This window comes from Hoplias malabaricus, unplaced genomic scaffold (genome assembly GCF_029633855.1).
Source record: "Hoplias malabaricus isolate fHopMal1 unplaced genomic scaffold, fHopMal1.hap1 scaffold_82, whole genome shotgun sequence".
In the NCBI taxonomy this organism is placed as follows: Eukaryota; Metazoa; Chordata; class Actinopteri; order Characiformes; family Erythrinidae; genus Hoplias; species Hoplias malabaricus.
In genome coordinates this window covers 89661-107500 of record NW_027101173.1, presented here as the reverse complement: position 1 = coordinate 107500, position 17840 = coordinate 89661, and the positions used below count along the sequence as shown (strand labels likewise).

Sequence of the window (17840 nt, the reverse complement as noted above, 5' to 3'; positions counted from 1 at the left end):
CACTCTCACTCTCACTCTCACTCTCACTCTCACTCTCTCTCACTCTGTCTCACTCTGTCTCACTCTCTCTCTCTCACTCTCTCTCTCTCCATTTGTTCGGTTTCTCCTCTCCACATTAAACATTAACACAGACACAAACAGTAAATACGACTCTCCACAGTGAAGTAAAATCTTCAAAAGTGAACAGTTTTCACAATTTTACACCAATGAGGTTATTAGTGTTTTCAGATACGAGAGCTTCCTTGTGTCACACTGTCCCTGCACATCATCATACGGACAAGAAAGAGTTAACCCTCACAACTTCTTCATGTATACGCGATAAACGTTGTATAATAAATTAATAAAGTAATGGCTAAATTCCAGTCAGTGGAGGAGCACTTGTGTGACTAAGAAACAGTCATCATTAGATAGAAATATGGTTTACTTTCAAATACAGAGTTCACATTTTAATTCTAAAAAAATACTCAAAGAACGTACCCTCTGTTTTGTTTCTCAGAGGGCCCTGTTCACCCCGGGATTAACCAGTGTGAATTATACGGTGACACCTGGGGGGGGGGGGGGGGCAGTGCAGTGCAGGGCTGTGCCTCAGATCTTATAGTGAACTCTTATAGTTGACACAGTTTAACTCTAAACCTACATTAACAGACACCGCCTTCACTGGCAGCACAACGACAACCTCAACGAAGACGCGAAGAACGGTGGGAGTGAGGCAGGAGACGAGACGAGAAGTGGGGGAAATGGTAAGGCAAGAAGGATGTATATTTCAACACATTGAGGGGTCTGAGTGAAGTCCAGTGGAAGCTGCCGTAATAAACGAAATGTGTGGATACGTTAAATCCAGAAAATTCGTTCATTTATTCATTCATTCATTTTCCGTAAGCACTTCATTCTGAGCAGAGGGAGTAAGAGCAGGGCTGGAGCCGGGCCAAGGCCCACTGGGGAAGGGCTGGTGACCCCCGGTTCTAAAGGGTTAAAAACGTTCCTCTGTTGCAGTGAAGACACAGTTTTCTTATCTTCAGCAGGTCGCACCGCTCATAACTAACTCCTTTTCCATGTAATGTATTTCCCAGAGCTCCACCAAGCTGTAGTGCGTTTCTCCTCTCCAGGGTCCGTGAAGAGCCTCGTGCTGCCAGACCTCTTTCCCCCGGGACGGAACAAGCAGAGGAAAGACAAAGACGAGGCCTCGATGGATGACGAGGGGCAGCAGCAGCAGCAGAAACAGTGAGGAACCCATTAGAAGCGATGGAGAGGACAAGCAACATTTCTTTTTTCTTTCAGCTTGAAGGTTTGTAGGTCACTGGAAGAGCACGGCCAACTGGTCCAGAGCGAGTCTACGCTGGCAGGAAGTGACCATTGGTTTGTGTTTGTGTTCCTCACGACTGTCCCAAGAAAAGTGTACATTTGTGGTCAGATCTACTCCACAACTTCACTGTTAATAAATCAAATACGTGCCCCAAGTCCAAGACCACTGCTGGCTTTGAGGACACCCATAACTTCATTAAGCTCCTTCAGTCATCACCATGGCAACGGAGGACATGATCCCATTGGTCAGTGGTGTTTGGTCAGGCCTCTTCTTCCACAGCCATTGGTCACTTTTCCGTGTCCGTCGTGCTCTTCGGACACGCAGTTCTCTCTCTCGCAGTCTTCCTCCTCTTCTTCGTTGTCACTCCTCTCATCTTTGGTCAGCTGTCCAGGTGATGGGGGAAAAACAGTGTGAGAACTTTACGTTGAGATACACACATATAAACACAGCATGATGATGTTTGGAACGTAGTAACAGCATGAAAAATGCGAGTCATGTGATACCTCCACCTTAATGTGTTAGCTAACATAGCAAAGAGCATTAAAGCAGCATTAGGTAGTATTTTCACCTAAACATCACAGCTTTAAAATCACTGAGATGCTCCACTGAGCTGTAATAAGGAGACCAGAGCATCTGTTTTTGCTAATCCGGGCTCAGCACGGTAGAAACCGCACTATGCTTCTTTCGGAGGAGGGTAGGATCCTCCTTCCTATTGATTTGGGGACAGACGCACACACACACACTAACACCTGATGACAATTTCACACACTCACCCACAACAACTTTCCAACGTGTGACTGTGGGAGGAATCCCATGCAGACGAGGGGAGAACACACTGCAGTGACCTAAGGCAAGGATTGAACCCAGTGCCCCAAGACTCTGGAGCTGCAACTCATCCCAAACATATAGAACGAACGCGAGATATCTCACGCTCCAGAGAACACAGTTCCACAGTTCCACAGTTTCTCTTTTAGAGCAGAATGTGGAGCCTGGGCCCTGGACAACGGCTGCTTCTGCTTCCAGACGCGATTTGAGACCTGCTCTCCACCAATCACAACGGTCTCGGAGTATTAATTTAATGAGTGTCTATTATAAACCAGATGCAGGGGGCCATCAATCCCTTCAACAACACAACGGAGCGCAGCCTGATGCACGTTAAATCACACCTAATTAGCTCGTGGAGCTCCACACAGGCTTTTGCTGCCTTTACAGTGTGAGGTCATTGGGCCTGGCGTTCTCTGCCCACTGTATTCAGCAGGGATCCCGCTCCGAGCCAGTTCTATCACACTCAGCCTTTTCAGCAGCGCCGGCTGGACAGAGCTAGCACGGCTTACTTTGATGGGATCAAGAGGGAGAGGGAGCTTTAAAAAGAAGGACAATGCAAACCTGGGCAGTGCGGTTGATTCAGACCAGGGCTTTGTCCCTCAGTGTGTGCAGACACAGATCAGTATAAAACAACACCAACACGAGGGCTTCATTAAACATACCACACACATTTTAATACACTACACAAAGGGCATTAATGAGGGTGGTGTCCGAGGCGACGAGGCAGGACAGGCTTTTATGAGTAAGCTCTGTAATTCAGGTGGTGGATCATTCTCAGCGCTGCAGTGACACTGACGTGGTGGTGGTGTGTTAGTGTGTGTTGTGCTGGTGTAGAGTGGATCAGACACAGCAGTGCTGCTGGAGTTTTTAAACCCTGTGTCCACTCTCTGTCCACTCTGTGAGACACTCCTCCCTCGTTGGTCGATGTAGATGTAGAGTCAGAGACAGTAGCTCATCTGTCGCTGCACAGTGTGTGTCGCTCGTCCTCTAGTCCTTCATCAGTGACACAGGACGCTGGCGGCTGGATGTTTTTGGTCGGTGGACTGTTCTCGGTCCAGACACTGAGGGGTTTAAAAACTCCAGCAGCACTGCTGTGTCTGATCCACTCTACACCAGCACAACACACACTAACACACCACCACCAGGTCAGTGTCACTGCAGCGCTGAGAATGATCCACCACCACATCACACCTGCTCTGTGGGGGTCCTGAGAGGGTCCTTTTATTATATTTTATTAACTTAGCAAAAGCCTTAGACAAATCATTAATTAATCATTAATTTCAGATGCTCTTCCAGGAAAGATGGAAGGTAGAAGCACACGCTACTTACAGTGCCGAAGAGGAACTTCTTCACCATGCGGAGGATCAGGTACGCCCAGAATACATGAAGCATCAGGAGAATGACCAGCATGGCGTTGAAGAAGTAATAACCGAAGAAAACCGGGTAGTAGTCGGGGGGGTAGACCCACGTGCAGTGGATGATCCTGGAATCGAGACGGCGGAGGGATTCAGAGATGATCAACTGTTACAGCAGTGTTATACTCTATAGTCTCAACTATGTCTCACCAAAAGGGAAAGATCACAAGTCGCGTCACCATGAACACAACAGTGAAGAGGATGAAAATGCTGTTGCAGGTTCTTTCCCACTTGGCGTAGTTGAAGACCTTGGCAGACTGCACAAAAACAATAAAAGTCATAAGTTCACATAAGTACGTGCTTTGACACTGATCCTCCATTCTCAGAGAGTTCTAATAACTGGATTACCTCTAAAAACACGTCAGAGGTGTCATGCACGAGCATGACCAGGGTCCCCACTCGGATGTAGTTCCCACACCAGGAGAAGGCCAGCAGGGTCAGCGTGGCCAAATGGTGAATGACCTGCTCCTTAAAGTCCTGACAACATCAAAATCACAAAGGAGACAATGACTGACCGCTCCTTTACGTTTATTTCTCACGGAGCAGAGGTGTTCACGCAGTGGGACGTGGGAATGGCGGGGGGGATGCGATGCGAGAGAAAGACCCCAGAGCCAGAGCATGTGATCTGTGCATTTGAACAGCTCTGAGCGCCCTGGGAAACGTTTATTTAATTTGACTTTTAGTCCGTTAATAATACACCGTGAAAGTCCTGGACAAATATGTGATTTGATTTTATAAAAACACTGAGGTAGTTACAAGTTCTCAAAAATCTGGCAAGAGGGATGCTCCAGAAGAAACAGTTTGAATAGCTCTGCTCTAGAGCAACTTGTCATGTGACCCTCAAACTTCAGCACAACTGCAGCTGTCATTAGCTTAGCTTCTTGTGAAACACTCAGAGAAAAGGTACGGTAGAAGTACATTACGCATACATTACATTACGTTCAGAATCAGCTTCTTATCACTGGTAAAGATGCGGCTTTCCTCTCAATCATTCCCGCAGCTTCACAGTGCTTTAAACATTGAGGACGCTGAGCGTCTACAGAGTTCAATAGCGAAGCAGCGAAGTGCAGCGAAACGAGACGAGTCATTGGATAAATGCTGGGCTTTGTCCCGCCCATCGGACGCTCAGCGTCTCTGGGGGTCTATGAGGCAGTGGGCTGGCCTCGGCTGGCCCGGACGCTCAGCTTCTGCGTGATGATTGGATGATCTGTCTGAGGCTGAATCCCTTATTGATTGACAGTGAAATGAGCGAATCAGCGATCCTTTGGTGTAAAGATCCGTGGGAGCACAGGCGGACACACTTCACATGGGTCAAGGCCGTTTAAGCCTAGCTCTGCTGGCCATTGAGAGGACACTAGTCAAGTCCCTGGAAAAAGACGCCTTGTTGGTACGACAGGGTCACAGATCATTTTCTTAAAAAGAAAAGGGGGGTAGAATCTACGTATAAATAAATAACCCCTCCTTGAAAGACCAGCATCCGCCGCTGTCCCTAATTAAAGGTATAGAATATGTTCCCTTGAGAATTCAGAACTCTTTCAGACTGTGTTCTGGCTCGTGAATCTTATTTTGAACCGTTCGGTGCATTTCCACCAACAAAAATAGGTTCCGGAACCCAAGGTTTGTTTGCAGCAGGAACCAAAGAATAGTAGGTTTTTTTTTCATGAAACGTGACCGTGCCTGTGGGTGTTTCGACTTGAACAGCCCTTGATGATGTATTCTGTGACCTCGGTTCCACTAAAACTGGTGTAAACATGGGCTGGTTCGCTGTACAGCATCATGGTTCTTATAAACCTGAACGAAACCAGTTCAAGAACCATGTATGTATGGCGTTACATACATTTAAATACATTTGAGAATTTTAAAACTCAGCAGTGGGAACTGGTCTGATTTGGAGTCTCTGTAATATTTATCTACTGAACCGATCAAGATACTGACCTTACGTTTGACATCAAAGGTGATGCTGAAAAGGAGCGACCAGTAGAAACTCATCTCCAGGATGTAGTACCAGTACTGCGAGTCCAGCATGGACTAACAAGAGAAAAACAACAGAACCTCCTTTAGTCCGCCTCCCAGACTCACAGCGTCAAAACAGATGAGTGTTGTTACAGTAACAGAGCGAGAGTGAGGTATATTGAGCACTGTATGTAATTCACTGCAGTTTCAGCACATCTGCGTTAATAAAACGTTCTTATCCCACTAGTGAGGGTGACATCACTGGACTGTTGATTAGGCCTCGGCGTCTTGTGACGAGGCAAGTGAACGGTTCCAGACCCTTTCCCGTGTTTAACTGGAGATTTGTCCAAACATGGTCTGAAACAGTACTTCATTTTGGACCTGAAGTGGGGCTTATCGAGTTTATTTATGAAGGGGGGGCTGTAAAACTGAGCCTTGCGTGAGTCCTGGTCAGAAATGATGAAAATTGCATGCGCTGTGTTTTTATTAGAGCCAGCGATAAGAGCAAAGACATATTTCTACTGAATGTGTAAAAGCGCTGCGAGGTCAGTCTTAAATTCGAGATCACAGAGCCCACCTGTTTAGGATAAGCGGTCCAAACCTCTCGTAAATTATAAAACCAGGGTTTCTGAAAGAAGAGAACAAAAGCATCAGTCAAAAGTTCACACTGAATACACCTTCATGGAGAATAGCAAACATATCCCTGTCATATCAACACCTCTTTCAGTTCCATTATCATTCTGTGAACATTAGCTGATGAACTGGGTAATAGACATGATCTATAATTAGGTGAATAACAAGACCAGCCAAGATTTGTTTTGCTGGACTGCCATTGGCTGCCTGTACTCCCAGAAAAACTGAACCTTTTGCTATCACCGTGGGGGTACATATGAAGTACTTTTAGTTACGTGTCTGCGTGGGTTTCCTCCGGGTGCAGTTTCTTTCTTTTTGGTGACTCAAAAGTGTCCGTATGTGTGATTGTGTGTGAGTGAATGTGTGAGTGTGTGTTGCCCTGTGAAGGACTGGTGGCCCCTCCAGGGTGTGTTCCTGCCTTGCGCTCAGTGATTCCGGGGAACTGGATAAGGGTCAGAGACAATTAATTAATTAGTGAACCATAATGTATCTGTAAAGTACCTTTATTTTCTGACAATTTATCATTTGTCGTATTTCAGCAATGGTAATGTCAGTCCTAAATATGTATCCTTATGTTTCATGCAACATTTAATGTGCTCTGCCAAATAAAGGACACAAAACGCCACTAAAACATTCGACCCCATCATATCTTGGATGGATTTCAGCCATGACGCCAGCTCCAGAGGCTGATTAAACCTGACTCCACGAGCTAACCTCGGTTTGGATACATTTATCCATACAGAGTATTAAATGACAAAAAAAATACACTCTTTTGTTGCTTCACGTTTTGAGGAAAATTCACTGCAATTGTTATTCTTCCTGTTCCTCCCTACTTTCATTCCTTTCCTCCTCTACATTTCTTCAGTTTTAGAGCTATCCTTCCTATCCTTATTAAATAAATGCCCACACAAACATTCTGACCAATCATTTGTGGACACAGGCTCATTGAATGTTTGAATGTTGAAAGCGTTAAGCAGGAGGCTAGAATTAGAAAGGATATAGACACAACATCAGTGAGGTGAGAACGTGATTGGTTTTTTAAGTCACAAACACATGGTGCATGGGGACCTACAGCTCACGTGCAAAGGGCAACACAACACCTTTAAAATCAGTCACTGAAAAGGTGTCCAGATTCTTTAATCCTTACATAGTGCATGCCCCTCTCTTCAGTGTCAGTGAGACAGGTTTGTCTCCAGTTTCATCAGTTAACCTGCTCTCCGAAGCCTGTAATAATGGTCTGCTCTGATGACCGCTACAAGACCGAGACTCTAATGAGCTTCCTCCCCCCTATGAGGAGCCCAGTTTGACTTACACCAGTGGAATTATTTGCCAAAAAGAAGAAATTCTTACATCATACAGAGCTGTAATGCCACCGACGAAGGCTCCGAGGTAGAACACGAATCTCCAGCTACAGGAAACAAAGCAGGAGGTGAGGCAAGGTTTGGGGTCTTGGCCCAAGACTTTTAAAACAATTCACAACCTTCTGATCATCAGCGGAGTTCTCAAATACCGTAAGTGGAGTCAGATACAACGGAAAACAACAGTGTAATGCTTTTTTGACCATCTGCCTATAACCCTCAAACTACAGGACACGACTGGTCTCACCTGGCCTCTCTGAACTTCTTCAGGACCCCCGGGCGCTCCTGGTTGCGCCTCCTCCTGAACCAGCGCTCCACCTGTCTGCTGGACCAGCTGACCTTCTTGGACAGACCCTGAATATCCCCCTGAACAAACATGTGACAGGAGACAGAGAGAAGTAATGTCAGACGTGATGTGAAATCCCTAAACCCCTTAAAAATCACACATTTAAGCGGAAGTGCTTAATATTCAAAAGGAAAACACATACAGAGGAAAATTACAGAAAACTACAGGGAAAGCAGGGATAAAAGATCTTTGTTGCCATGAGCCAACGCCAGTAACACACTGTTGTTAAGTTAAAAGTGAGCTGCGGTTGATCCAGTTCCATTAATAAATTGGAAAATATAACAAATAATTGGAAAATTCACTTTTCCTTCTTGAAAATAGCAGATAGTGGTAAATTTAAAGGGTAGTACACCCCTTTTCCACAAATTAAAGCCTGGGTTTCCCTGTCAGTGTTCTCCCCCTGTGTAAACAGCCCCTGTTCAGAACGCCCGCTTTCAGCACCTGTTCCTTTAAATGATAATGAGCCGCTCGCTGTTCACCCCGACCCCGAGCGCACAGCAGTGAGGAGCGAGGAGCAGAAGCTCTGGTTTTTAGCCGTTTTCACTCTGTTCTCTTTCTTCTCCGTTTTTACTCAGTGCTCTTATTTCTCCGCGCTCGTTGTGTCTGTTTTGCTGAGTTTAACCTCGTCTTTGTGCTCTCACATAAACACGGGTCCAGCATTTATCAACATCATGCCTTCTTTTAGTTCATATTAAACCAACAAAAATTCTTTTTCATTATTTCTGACTTTAAAAGCTGACTTATTTCACAGTGTGTGGGTTGGTAGGCACTGCAGGTACTCAAATGAGTGTGTTAATGCCTTGAAATTTGATTTTTTTTAAAATATATCCCGCGGCACGGTGGCGCAGCAGGTAGGTGTCACAGTCACACAGCTCCAGGGACCTGGAGATTGTGGGTTCAATTCCCTCTCCGGGTGACTGTCTGTGAGGAGTGTGGTGTGTTCTCTCTGTGTCTGCGTGGGTTTCCTCCGGGTGACTGTCTGTGAGGAGTGTGGTGTGTTCTCCCTGTGTCTGTGTGGGTTTCCTCCGGGTGACTGTCTGTGAGGAGTGTGGTGTGTTCTCCCTGTGTCTGCGTGGGTTTCCTCCGGGTGACTGTCTGTGAGGAGTGTGGTGTGTTCTCCCTGTGTCTGCGTGGGTTTCCTCCGGGTGACTGTCTGTGAGGAGTGTGGTGTGTTCTCCCTGTGTCTGCGTGGGTTTCCTCCGGGTGACTGTCTGTGAGGAGTGTGGTGTGTTCTCCCTGTGTCTGCGTGGGTTTCCTCCGGGTGACTGTCTGTGAGGAGTGTGGTGTGTTCTCCCTGTGTCTGCGTGGGTTTCCTCCGGGTGACTGTCTGTGAGGAGTGTGGTGTGTTCTCCCTGTGTCTGCGTGGGTTTCCTCCGGGTGACTGTCTGTGAGGAGTGTGGTGTGTTCTCCCTGTGTCTGCGTGGGTTTCCTCCGGGTGACTGTCTGTGAGGAGTGTGGTGTGTTCTCTCTGTGTCTGCGTGGGTTTCCTCCGGGTGACTGTCTGTGAGGAGTGTGGTGTGTTCTCCCTGTGTCAGTGTGGGTTTCCTCCGGGTGCTCCGGTTTCCTCCCACAGTCCAAAAACACACGTTGGTAGGTGGATTGGAGACTCAAAAGTGTCCGTAGGTGTGAGTGTGTGAGTGAATGTGTGTGTGTGTGTTGCCCTGTGAAGGACTGGCGCCCCCTCCAGGGTGTATTGCGCCCAGTGATTCCAGGTAGGCTCTGAACCCACCGCGACCCTGAACTGGATAAGGGTTACAGATAATGGATGGATGAATTAATAAATTATCCCCTTTATTAGACTTTAAGTCCCAGGGTTGTAGCATTGTGAGCGCACTGGCACTGCTTGTACTTAACAGTAACCAAAAATCTACCTGTACGCCAACTCTCTAACACGTGCTGGCGCTGAGGTGAAAAAAGTCTCCTGCTGTGTGTATACGTACTTGCTCGGTTATTGCTCAATCACACCTGATTTGACCTGTCAGAGACTCCCAAGACCCATTATTACAAAGCCATTAGTGTAAATGTTATGAATGTAAAAAGTGATGTCAGACATGACATAACAGAGGGAATGTGCTGCACTTTACCTTCGCTGGAGTTTTGGACGTGGAGTTGAAGTAGTGCTCCAGGATGGGACTGTGCTCTACCTTGTGTTTGTTCCTCTCTCTCACACAGAGGCAGGCGGCGAACGGCGTGGCTACGAACCTGAAACAGAGACATGAAAGACATTCATGTGTATTCAGCTTTTTTGAACGTGCCCTCCCTTTGCTTACACAGGTGTCCAATTGTCCTCACAGATGTTATAACCTCCACAGCGACGCAGGGCACAAAGTGGGGCTGAAGTGAGGGGTAGAAATTCCTGTGCTGTGGGCTGTGGAGTGATGGCGCTCCATCTAATACTTCAGGGATGAGTTGGAGTGGCGTTAATGATCCAGAGCTAATCACCAACATCACCACCTGACCTCACTAACACTCTCATGTCTAAAAGCCATCAGATCCTCACAGCAATGTTCCAACATCAAGTGTAAAAGCTTCCCAGAAGCGCATGAAATGGGGGTCATCGTATGGTCAACAGGGGTCTCATTGCTCACTAGCAGCTCAACACATAGTCCCAACATATCACACATAGAGAACTGATAATTATAATAATTATAACTGTATAATTAAAGTACTCCCCCTTTGTGTGATCATCCCAAACAGCCGAGAGCAGCTCAGAGGAATCTCTGCTGTTAAGACTTGTGCTGTTTGTTCTTTGATTTGTCGTGGGTGCTCATGATGCCAGTGGATCAGTCATGTGACATTTTTGTGTAGGAAGTGTTTGTCTGAGTCTTTTCAGGACGCAGGTGTGTTCATGCTTCAGACTGATATCGGTCACTCATGAACAACAATAGCAGAAAGACTGGTTCTGTTTTTAAAATGGACATTCTTCTGGTGTTCATTAAATTGTTTGGGCACAAACAGTACTCATATCACACACTAATCAGCCATAACATTATGACCACGTCCTTGTTTCTACTCTCACTGACCACTCTCTCAGCTCCACTGACCGTACCATGGAGACAGTTATACACTGTAGTCCATCTGTGGCTCTGCATACATTTTAGCCTCCTTTCCCCCCTGTTCTTCAAAGGTCAGGACCCCCACAGAGCAGGTGTTAGTGACACTAATGTAGTGGTGGTGGTGTGTTAGTGTTTGTTGTGTCCACTGATGAAGGACTAGAGGACGAGCGACACACACTGTGCAGCGACAGATGAGCTACTGTCTCTGACTCTACATCTACAAGGTGGACCAACGAGGGAGGAGTGTCTCACAGAGTGGACAGAGAGTGGACACAGGGTTTAAAAACTCCAGCAGCACTGCTGTGTCTGATCCACTCTACACCAGCACAACACACACTAACACACCACCACCACGTCAGTGTCACTGCAGCGCTGAGAATGATCCACCACCACATCACACCCGCTCTCGAGTCTTCTCACAGCCTGAGGGGTTGTCAGTTAGAATGTAGTGAACTCAACCGTTCCTGTTAAGTGACCTAGTTAAAGTTGTGTGTGGAACAGCACGTCTTCCTTGTAACACGAAGCACATGTTTGCGAAAACCACACATATTCGCTCACCTTTCAAACACATATCTGAGTATGAGGAAGCCTACGGAGTAGGGCAAGGTGATATACAGGTCTGACACTTTGGCATAGACACGCCCATCTTTGTCCTCTAGATCCGCCCATGTCAGGTTAACAGGCAGCCACAGGCGGTCCCACCAGAACCAGTCTCCGATGATCCCAGTCATCCTGCCCACGCTGTAGAAAAACAAACATCAGACAAGACAGATCAGACCAGATTCTAATCTCCAGGCATCAGATCAACGCTGCACTGCTGACAGATAAACGCCTAGCAATTCCAGATGAATTTGGCTGATAAAGGAAACAATGAGTGTGTATTGAGACATTTAAAAGACAGGAAAGACTCCAGAATATGAGTGGGAGATGTGAAAATATTTGTAGACTTGATATTAATATTCATATTAGCCACGGTTCATTGGCAGCATATCTGTAATTTAAATTAAAGAAGTCATGCGTAAACCAAGAGTCATATCAAGTATCGTAACGTTGTATCATCACCGTATTAAAAAGCGTTTCTAGTTATTTCTACTTTACATTTTCACCCAGCAGCCCTCCCCCTCTCTCCTTCATTAACAGCAAACGTAGCAGAGGAGATGAATACAGACCCTGGACACTAGCAACAGCCACAAGGCCACAATACCGATTCACGGTGCAATCCACTGAGGGTAAATGCTTTCTTCAGCACTCGAGGGGTTAATGTTCAAAAGAGGTAAGAGATGTGCACTTCGCTGTTTCTACTAAATTCCACACAAGGTGGGGGTGGGCACAAATGCTGGGAATAGCAACGTCCTCTCAGAAGCTGCTGACAGCAAAACAGAGCTGCAACCCTAAACAACACTGATAGGGGCAAAGCTGATAGGGGCAAGACCAAGTGCCTGGTCTCTCTCTCTCTCTCACACACACACACACACACACACACACCTGCTCCCATCATGCACACTCAAGAAAGGATAACTTCAACTCACAGGGATATTTCTGTAACGCCGCTCAGATTCAAATTCATCTGTACACTTCTTTCTGTGTGGTCTTTGTAAAGCAACACAAACGTACATCTTCAAAACCATTCACTGAGCTGTCAGAGGGAGAACGGAGCCCCTGTCATTGTCGCTCCAGGTTCAGCACTGCAGAAACTGCACTATGTAACGTTTAGAGGAGGGTAAGGGGGAAAAACAACAGCATTTTAAAGTGCTTTTTCATGAAAACTGTAATTGGCAGAGCCAGCCCCTGGACTCTGAGACACAGAAATTGGACACCTCTCTGTAACCTGGAGGAACAGTGCAGCCTTGCCCTTAAGCGTGTGAATGCCTCGCACCCTGCAGAACCTGAACGCACACTCGAGAGACAACCACCAACGAGCCAGAGGTGGTGTGTGAAGGTAGGCTTGCTTGGAATCTGGGATCGATGCTCACGACTGAGCAAACCCGGAACCTCCTGGTGGGTTTCAGGTTCTGCAGGGTGTAAGGATTCCTCTCGCTTAAGGGCAAGGCTTCACCAGGAGTTTCAGAGTTCCTCAGAGAGCAGAGTCACTTTGTAGCAACAGGTGAATCACGGGAACAACTTCAGTAGGTAAAACTTCAAAGGTCTCTAAGCAGAAATGGTTCAATCCCCTGCTCGGGTCATCTTTAATAGTACACCAGTAAATGTACTTGGGCTAGGTCATTTACTGGATCAGAACTGTAGTTTGCGCTGGATAAGAACGTCTGCCAAACCCTGTAAAAGTATTTGGACTGTGTCCCATAAAAATATAATAGCTCTCATCCGACACTGGTGATATCACCTCAGTCATGTGTCATTAGCCCAGTTAATCCAAGCCCGTTCTGACTAGAACCATCTTCACCCTCAGGTACCAGACTGAGGCTCCAGCGACCCAGTGGACTGTGGTCAAATAAGCCCACCTTTACCTCCAGCGATGCCCTATTGACTGTATTTGTTTATGCATTGTGCTGAGAGCAAAGAGCATGCGCTGTGTAAACACTGCAGGCTCCACGTGTACGCATGCGTGTCTCCTTCTCCCTGTATCACACTCAGCTTTTATACCCGAGGCTCTGTTTCTAAGTAGACGGATGCCTCCTGATGAACACAAAGACAATAGGAACAGTTAGGACTGCAAATTAACTGTTGTTCTTTGGCAGCACTTCAGAAAACACAATCAGACTCACAACCTGTAACAAAGATTCAATGCAGGTTAGGAGTCATGAGGTGCGGTAGGAACTGACCCCTGGTCACACCCACTGTTCAAGCTCAAGTGTGAGTTCTGGGTGAAGAGTGGGCGACACGGTGTTAATGTGTTGTTTCTTTGGATGTAACAACGATCAAAACGAATGATTTAAAACGTTAGAACTGTAGGTGTGTTTGGAGGCTGTGACTATAGGGTTGACCCCTCTGCTCTAGTGCAGTGTCTTTTACTGAAGGAGTATCGCACTTTAAATACGACCTGTGGACCTTCAGTGACCCGCACTGACGTCACCGGCTTTTTACTACGATTTCTGATTCCTGTTTCCAGGACAACAAGAGCGTTTAAATCCTGCTGAGGAGGGTCTAATTAAGTCTTGATCAGTGCTGGAATGTGTTAACACTGCTGCTCTGAAAGAGAGGTGGAAACAAGGGAGTGGAGCAAATCAAAAATGCAGTAACGCATCAAATGGTCTGAGTTATGGAACATCCGGGAGGAAATAGGATCTATTTAAACAGAGTAATACTCCCTCACGGAGCAGACTACAAGCACGGGGCAGGTCCCATGACTTAGAGTAACTTCAAACTGGCATCGAAGCCTCTCTCGCTGAAGTCAGAGGTATTTTATACTGACGTGTAAACAGAGTCCAAATATAAGTACAAACACCGGGTCAACCCCAAGTGCTGGGGCTCAGACAGAGCTTAGGTTGGAAATGACTATCAATCCCTGTCTGGGAAATCAACCTGTGTGCACCATTTCCACTGATAAATCCATCATGTCATAACTCTCAGGAAGTCCTGTAAAGTACCGTACTGTACTCTAGCAACCAAAGAGTACAGGTTTAAAGGGTTAAAGTGACATCCCTTGGTCAGAGCACTCACCTGTCTGGTGGACCTCTCTCCCCCGGTCTCCTCACTTCAGCTCACGTCTCACAGGCTGAGATCTGGTAGGACACAGTGGAGCATGACAGCCGAGCTCAACTCCGGTCTCACAGGAACGCTCTTTGTTTGTAATTCCTCGTAGGCACACACCCTGCTTAGTCACAATTGACTTTCCTTTTTTTCCCCCTCCTTTCTCCACCCCTCCTCCTCCATACCCCACCTTCCTCAGGTAAGGACAGAGCCTCAAGGCTGAATGACACAAGCACAAGCTCAGCCACCAGAAAGGAACACTACCACGCTCTCCAGATAACGCCAGATAAGTGATAGATATCTAAGCATGGTGCCTCTAGATACACATAAGACCACACACACTTTAGGTCACCAGGGCTGGGGAGGGACCAGTTCCATTCACTCAAGCACATGTACGTAACTACTGTGTTTAATGTAACTGTAAAAGATTCACTTCTACTTTTACTCATGTGTATTAATAACACAGCAACTCAGTCACAATGTGTTGCATTAACACGGAGCCAAAGAATCCTCGGATCTACTTTCGTTGGGCTTCATTGACACCTGCTCTGCTGCTTTATGATTGGTCAAAGCACTGTGAATAACCACAAAGCAGCATTTTGTTTAAGACCATAATCATCTTAATATTCCTGCTCATTTGAACCAGTCTGACCTTCTTCCCTCTCTTCTGGACTGCTCACTATTCCCTCGTCCAACCTCCACAGCTTCCGTGACCATGGTGGCAGTGGAGCTTTCTCCGAACTCCACACGTCCTACAGTCTCTGTCCTAACATTATGATAGCTCATCATTTATGTATTGTCATTTATACGGGTGACCTGGTGCTTACTTGTTAAAAAAATATGTATACTGTAAGTATATTATTCATTCATTCATTGTCTGTAACCCTTATCCAGTTCAGGGTCGCGGTGGGTCCAGAGTCTACCCAGAATCAGTGGGCACAAGACAACAACACACCCTAGAGGGCGAAACACACTCACACATTTACTCACTCACACGCACACCTACAGACATTTTTGAGTCTCCAATCCACCTACCAACGTGTGTTTTTTGGAGCGTGGGAGGAAACCGGAGCACCCAGAGGAAACCCACGCAGACACAGAGAGAACACACCACACTCCTCACAGACAGTCACTCAGAGGAAACCCACGCAGACACAGGGAGAACACACCACACTCATCACAGACAGTCACCCGGAGGAAACCCACGCAGACACAGAGAGAACACACCACACTCCTCACAGACAGTCACCCTCAGTGATATTCCTTTTACTTGAGGACAGATGTTGCCAGCTCTACCCACCCAGCTATAAGACAACAAGCAGACACTGAGACATTGGCTTATAATTATTATACTGCACTTTTTTATTATATTATTGCACCGTTATCTTTGTGCAATATTTAAGAAGCTAAATTGCACCATATAAGTCCTCCCTGAACTTCGCTGTTCACCAGGCCACTGTCTTATTTCCCTCTGTTCACTATTAAAGTGTATCTGGAGTCGTGTTTGGTTTACCTTAGAAGATATGAGAGACATTATTATGATAAGAGGATTGTTTTATGGCATGTGCACTTCTTATTCCACCGGGGTCTTAAACTATCTGCTTAGCTCTTTCACTGACAGGAAAATAAAGTCATTCAGAGCAGCTCAGTGTTAAATGGAAATGGCTGATTGTAGAGAAACTGTCTGTCTGTCTTTACAGTGTCTTTACTGTCTGTCTTTACAGCGGGGGGTGATAGGAACCAGACCGCACATCAAATACAGGTTTTCACACACTCACCCAGTCACTCACACACTCACCCAGCCCCTCACACACTCACCCAGCCCCTCACACACTCACCCAGCCACTCACACACTCACCCAGCCCCTCACACACTCACCCAGCCACTCACACACTCACCCAGTCACCCACACACACCTGTGGACAAACGTAGGACCCCAGTGTCCTGTCCTTTGTCAAAAACAGAAAGTATACTTATGTAATTTTGAAATCACTATTGTGCACTAGGGAGTCACGGTGGTGTCTGGACTTCTACAACACTAACATATAAATATATTTAAAATGTACTTACAGAGTTGCAGAAATAACATATGACTAGAGCTCTCAGTGTATATTGTGTTACTTATTGTAATTTAAATTAAATATTAGTAATGATTTAGTACAAATGAGTGGCTCCAAAATAGTACACTTTACGAACACTTCCTTTTTCCACAGGAGCAAGCTGTGTGCACCTCCACTACTTTCTAGAAAGCTTCATTCCAGAAGCATATTGCTTCATTTCACATATGAGGCTGTGTATTTATTAACCATTTCCTGTCCTTACTCCCTGTGAGGTTCTTATCACGACCACAGTGAACGGTTCTGACCACCAAACTACTCCGAGTGACTGTTTACACTGTAACCACTGAGTCACGCAGAACGTGTAGAAAGCAGTGGAATTTCCCTGAACAAACTGTGGAGAGACATTGTGTGTGTGAACCTTTAGCTCACAGGTCATGGTCATATTCAAATAAGGCGTTTAAACTTTGAAGACACTGGATGTGGGAAAAGCAAATTAATAAATAAAAACATGGACATCGTGGCATTTGTCCAGAGCAGTGAGGTCATCAGAAGGGTTTGGGTGTGTTTTTCTAAGAGATCACTTTAGATTACTGATTAACCCCGAGGCATCCAAACACATCCACTTCAGGCTGAGGTTACAGCGCTGTTACACGCTGCTTCTAAAGGCACGGCTGGCAATGCCCAGGCTTAAGACACGGCCTTGATTCTGAACCTTGTTTGCACTCACCTCCAACTCTGTGAGCTATAACCCCAGCGTAGTCCTCTTCATACGAGCCTTCCCCAGGTAGAACAGACCTCAATGAAGATCGGCCAACATCCAGAAACACTGCCGCTCCTCTGCTCTGACACAGTACAGTTCTGAGCGCTTCAGTTAAAGGAAGCAGGGCGATCTGTAAAAGGCCCTGAAAATACATGAGTTTTAACCCGCTCTAATACAACTTTAACAACCCCTTCACTACAGCAGCGGATGAGCTCTGAATAAAACATGCAAATGAAGTGGGAGAGACTTGGGAGAAGGGTTAATGATTAGTCCAAGACCTGAATTCCAGCCGCTCGCACCATTTCACCATTTCCTCGCTTTCCTCCATCGTAGAGAACAGAACGTTCCGGCATCGCTGGAGATAACACTGACGCCTGATGAGCACATGGTCCAGGTGGAACACCTCAGCGACCACCACAGGGAGAGTTCACTCCACAGAGAACCACGGCGTATTTCATTTAACGAAAAGAAAAGAAGAATAAT

The 17840-nt window shown here is 46.3% G+C and overlaps 1 protein-coding gene across 3 annotated transcripts in view; it reads right to left on the bottom strand.

Annotated features, from left to right (window-relative positions):
• cers3a (ceramide synthase 3a) overlaps nt 1-17540 on the bottom strand; it is a 17872-nt gene extending 332 nt beyond the window's left edge. Inside the window, exons 1-11 of one of the 3 annotated variants that reach the window (XM_066659293.1) lie at nt 17325-17540; nt 11448-11630; nt 9918-10035; nt 7735-7853; nt 7480-7537; nt 6074-6124; nt 5479-5571; nt 3892-4020; nt 3694-3800; nt 3458-3611; nt 1-1686 (exon numbers count right to left, since the gene is read on the bottom strand). The exon at nt 1-1686 is cut by the window's left edge and continues 332 nt beyond it. In XM_066659293.1, the coding sequence (XP_066515390.1) occupies nt 1549-1686; nt 3458-3611; nt 3694-3800; nt 3892-4020; nt 5479-5571; nt 6074-6124; nt 7480-7537; nt 7735-7853; nt 9918-10035; nt 11448-11620 (1140 nt within the window). In that variant the 5' untranslated portion in view covers nt 11621-11630; nt 17325-17540 and the 3' untranslated portion in view covers nt 1-1548. Of the gene's footprint in view, nt 1687-3457; nt 3612-3693; nt 3801-3891; nt 4021-5478; nt 5572-6073; nt 6125-7479; nt 7538-7734; nt 7854-9917; nt 10036-11447; nt 11631-13230; nt 13345-14507; nt 14624-17324 lie in introns of those variants that run through there. The other 2 variants (XM_066659292.1, XM_066659294.1) reach the window with 2 other exon arrangements.
• Nucleotides 17541-17840: the final 300 nt, after the last annotated feature.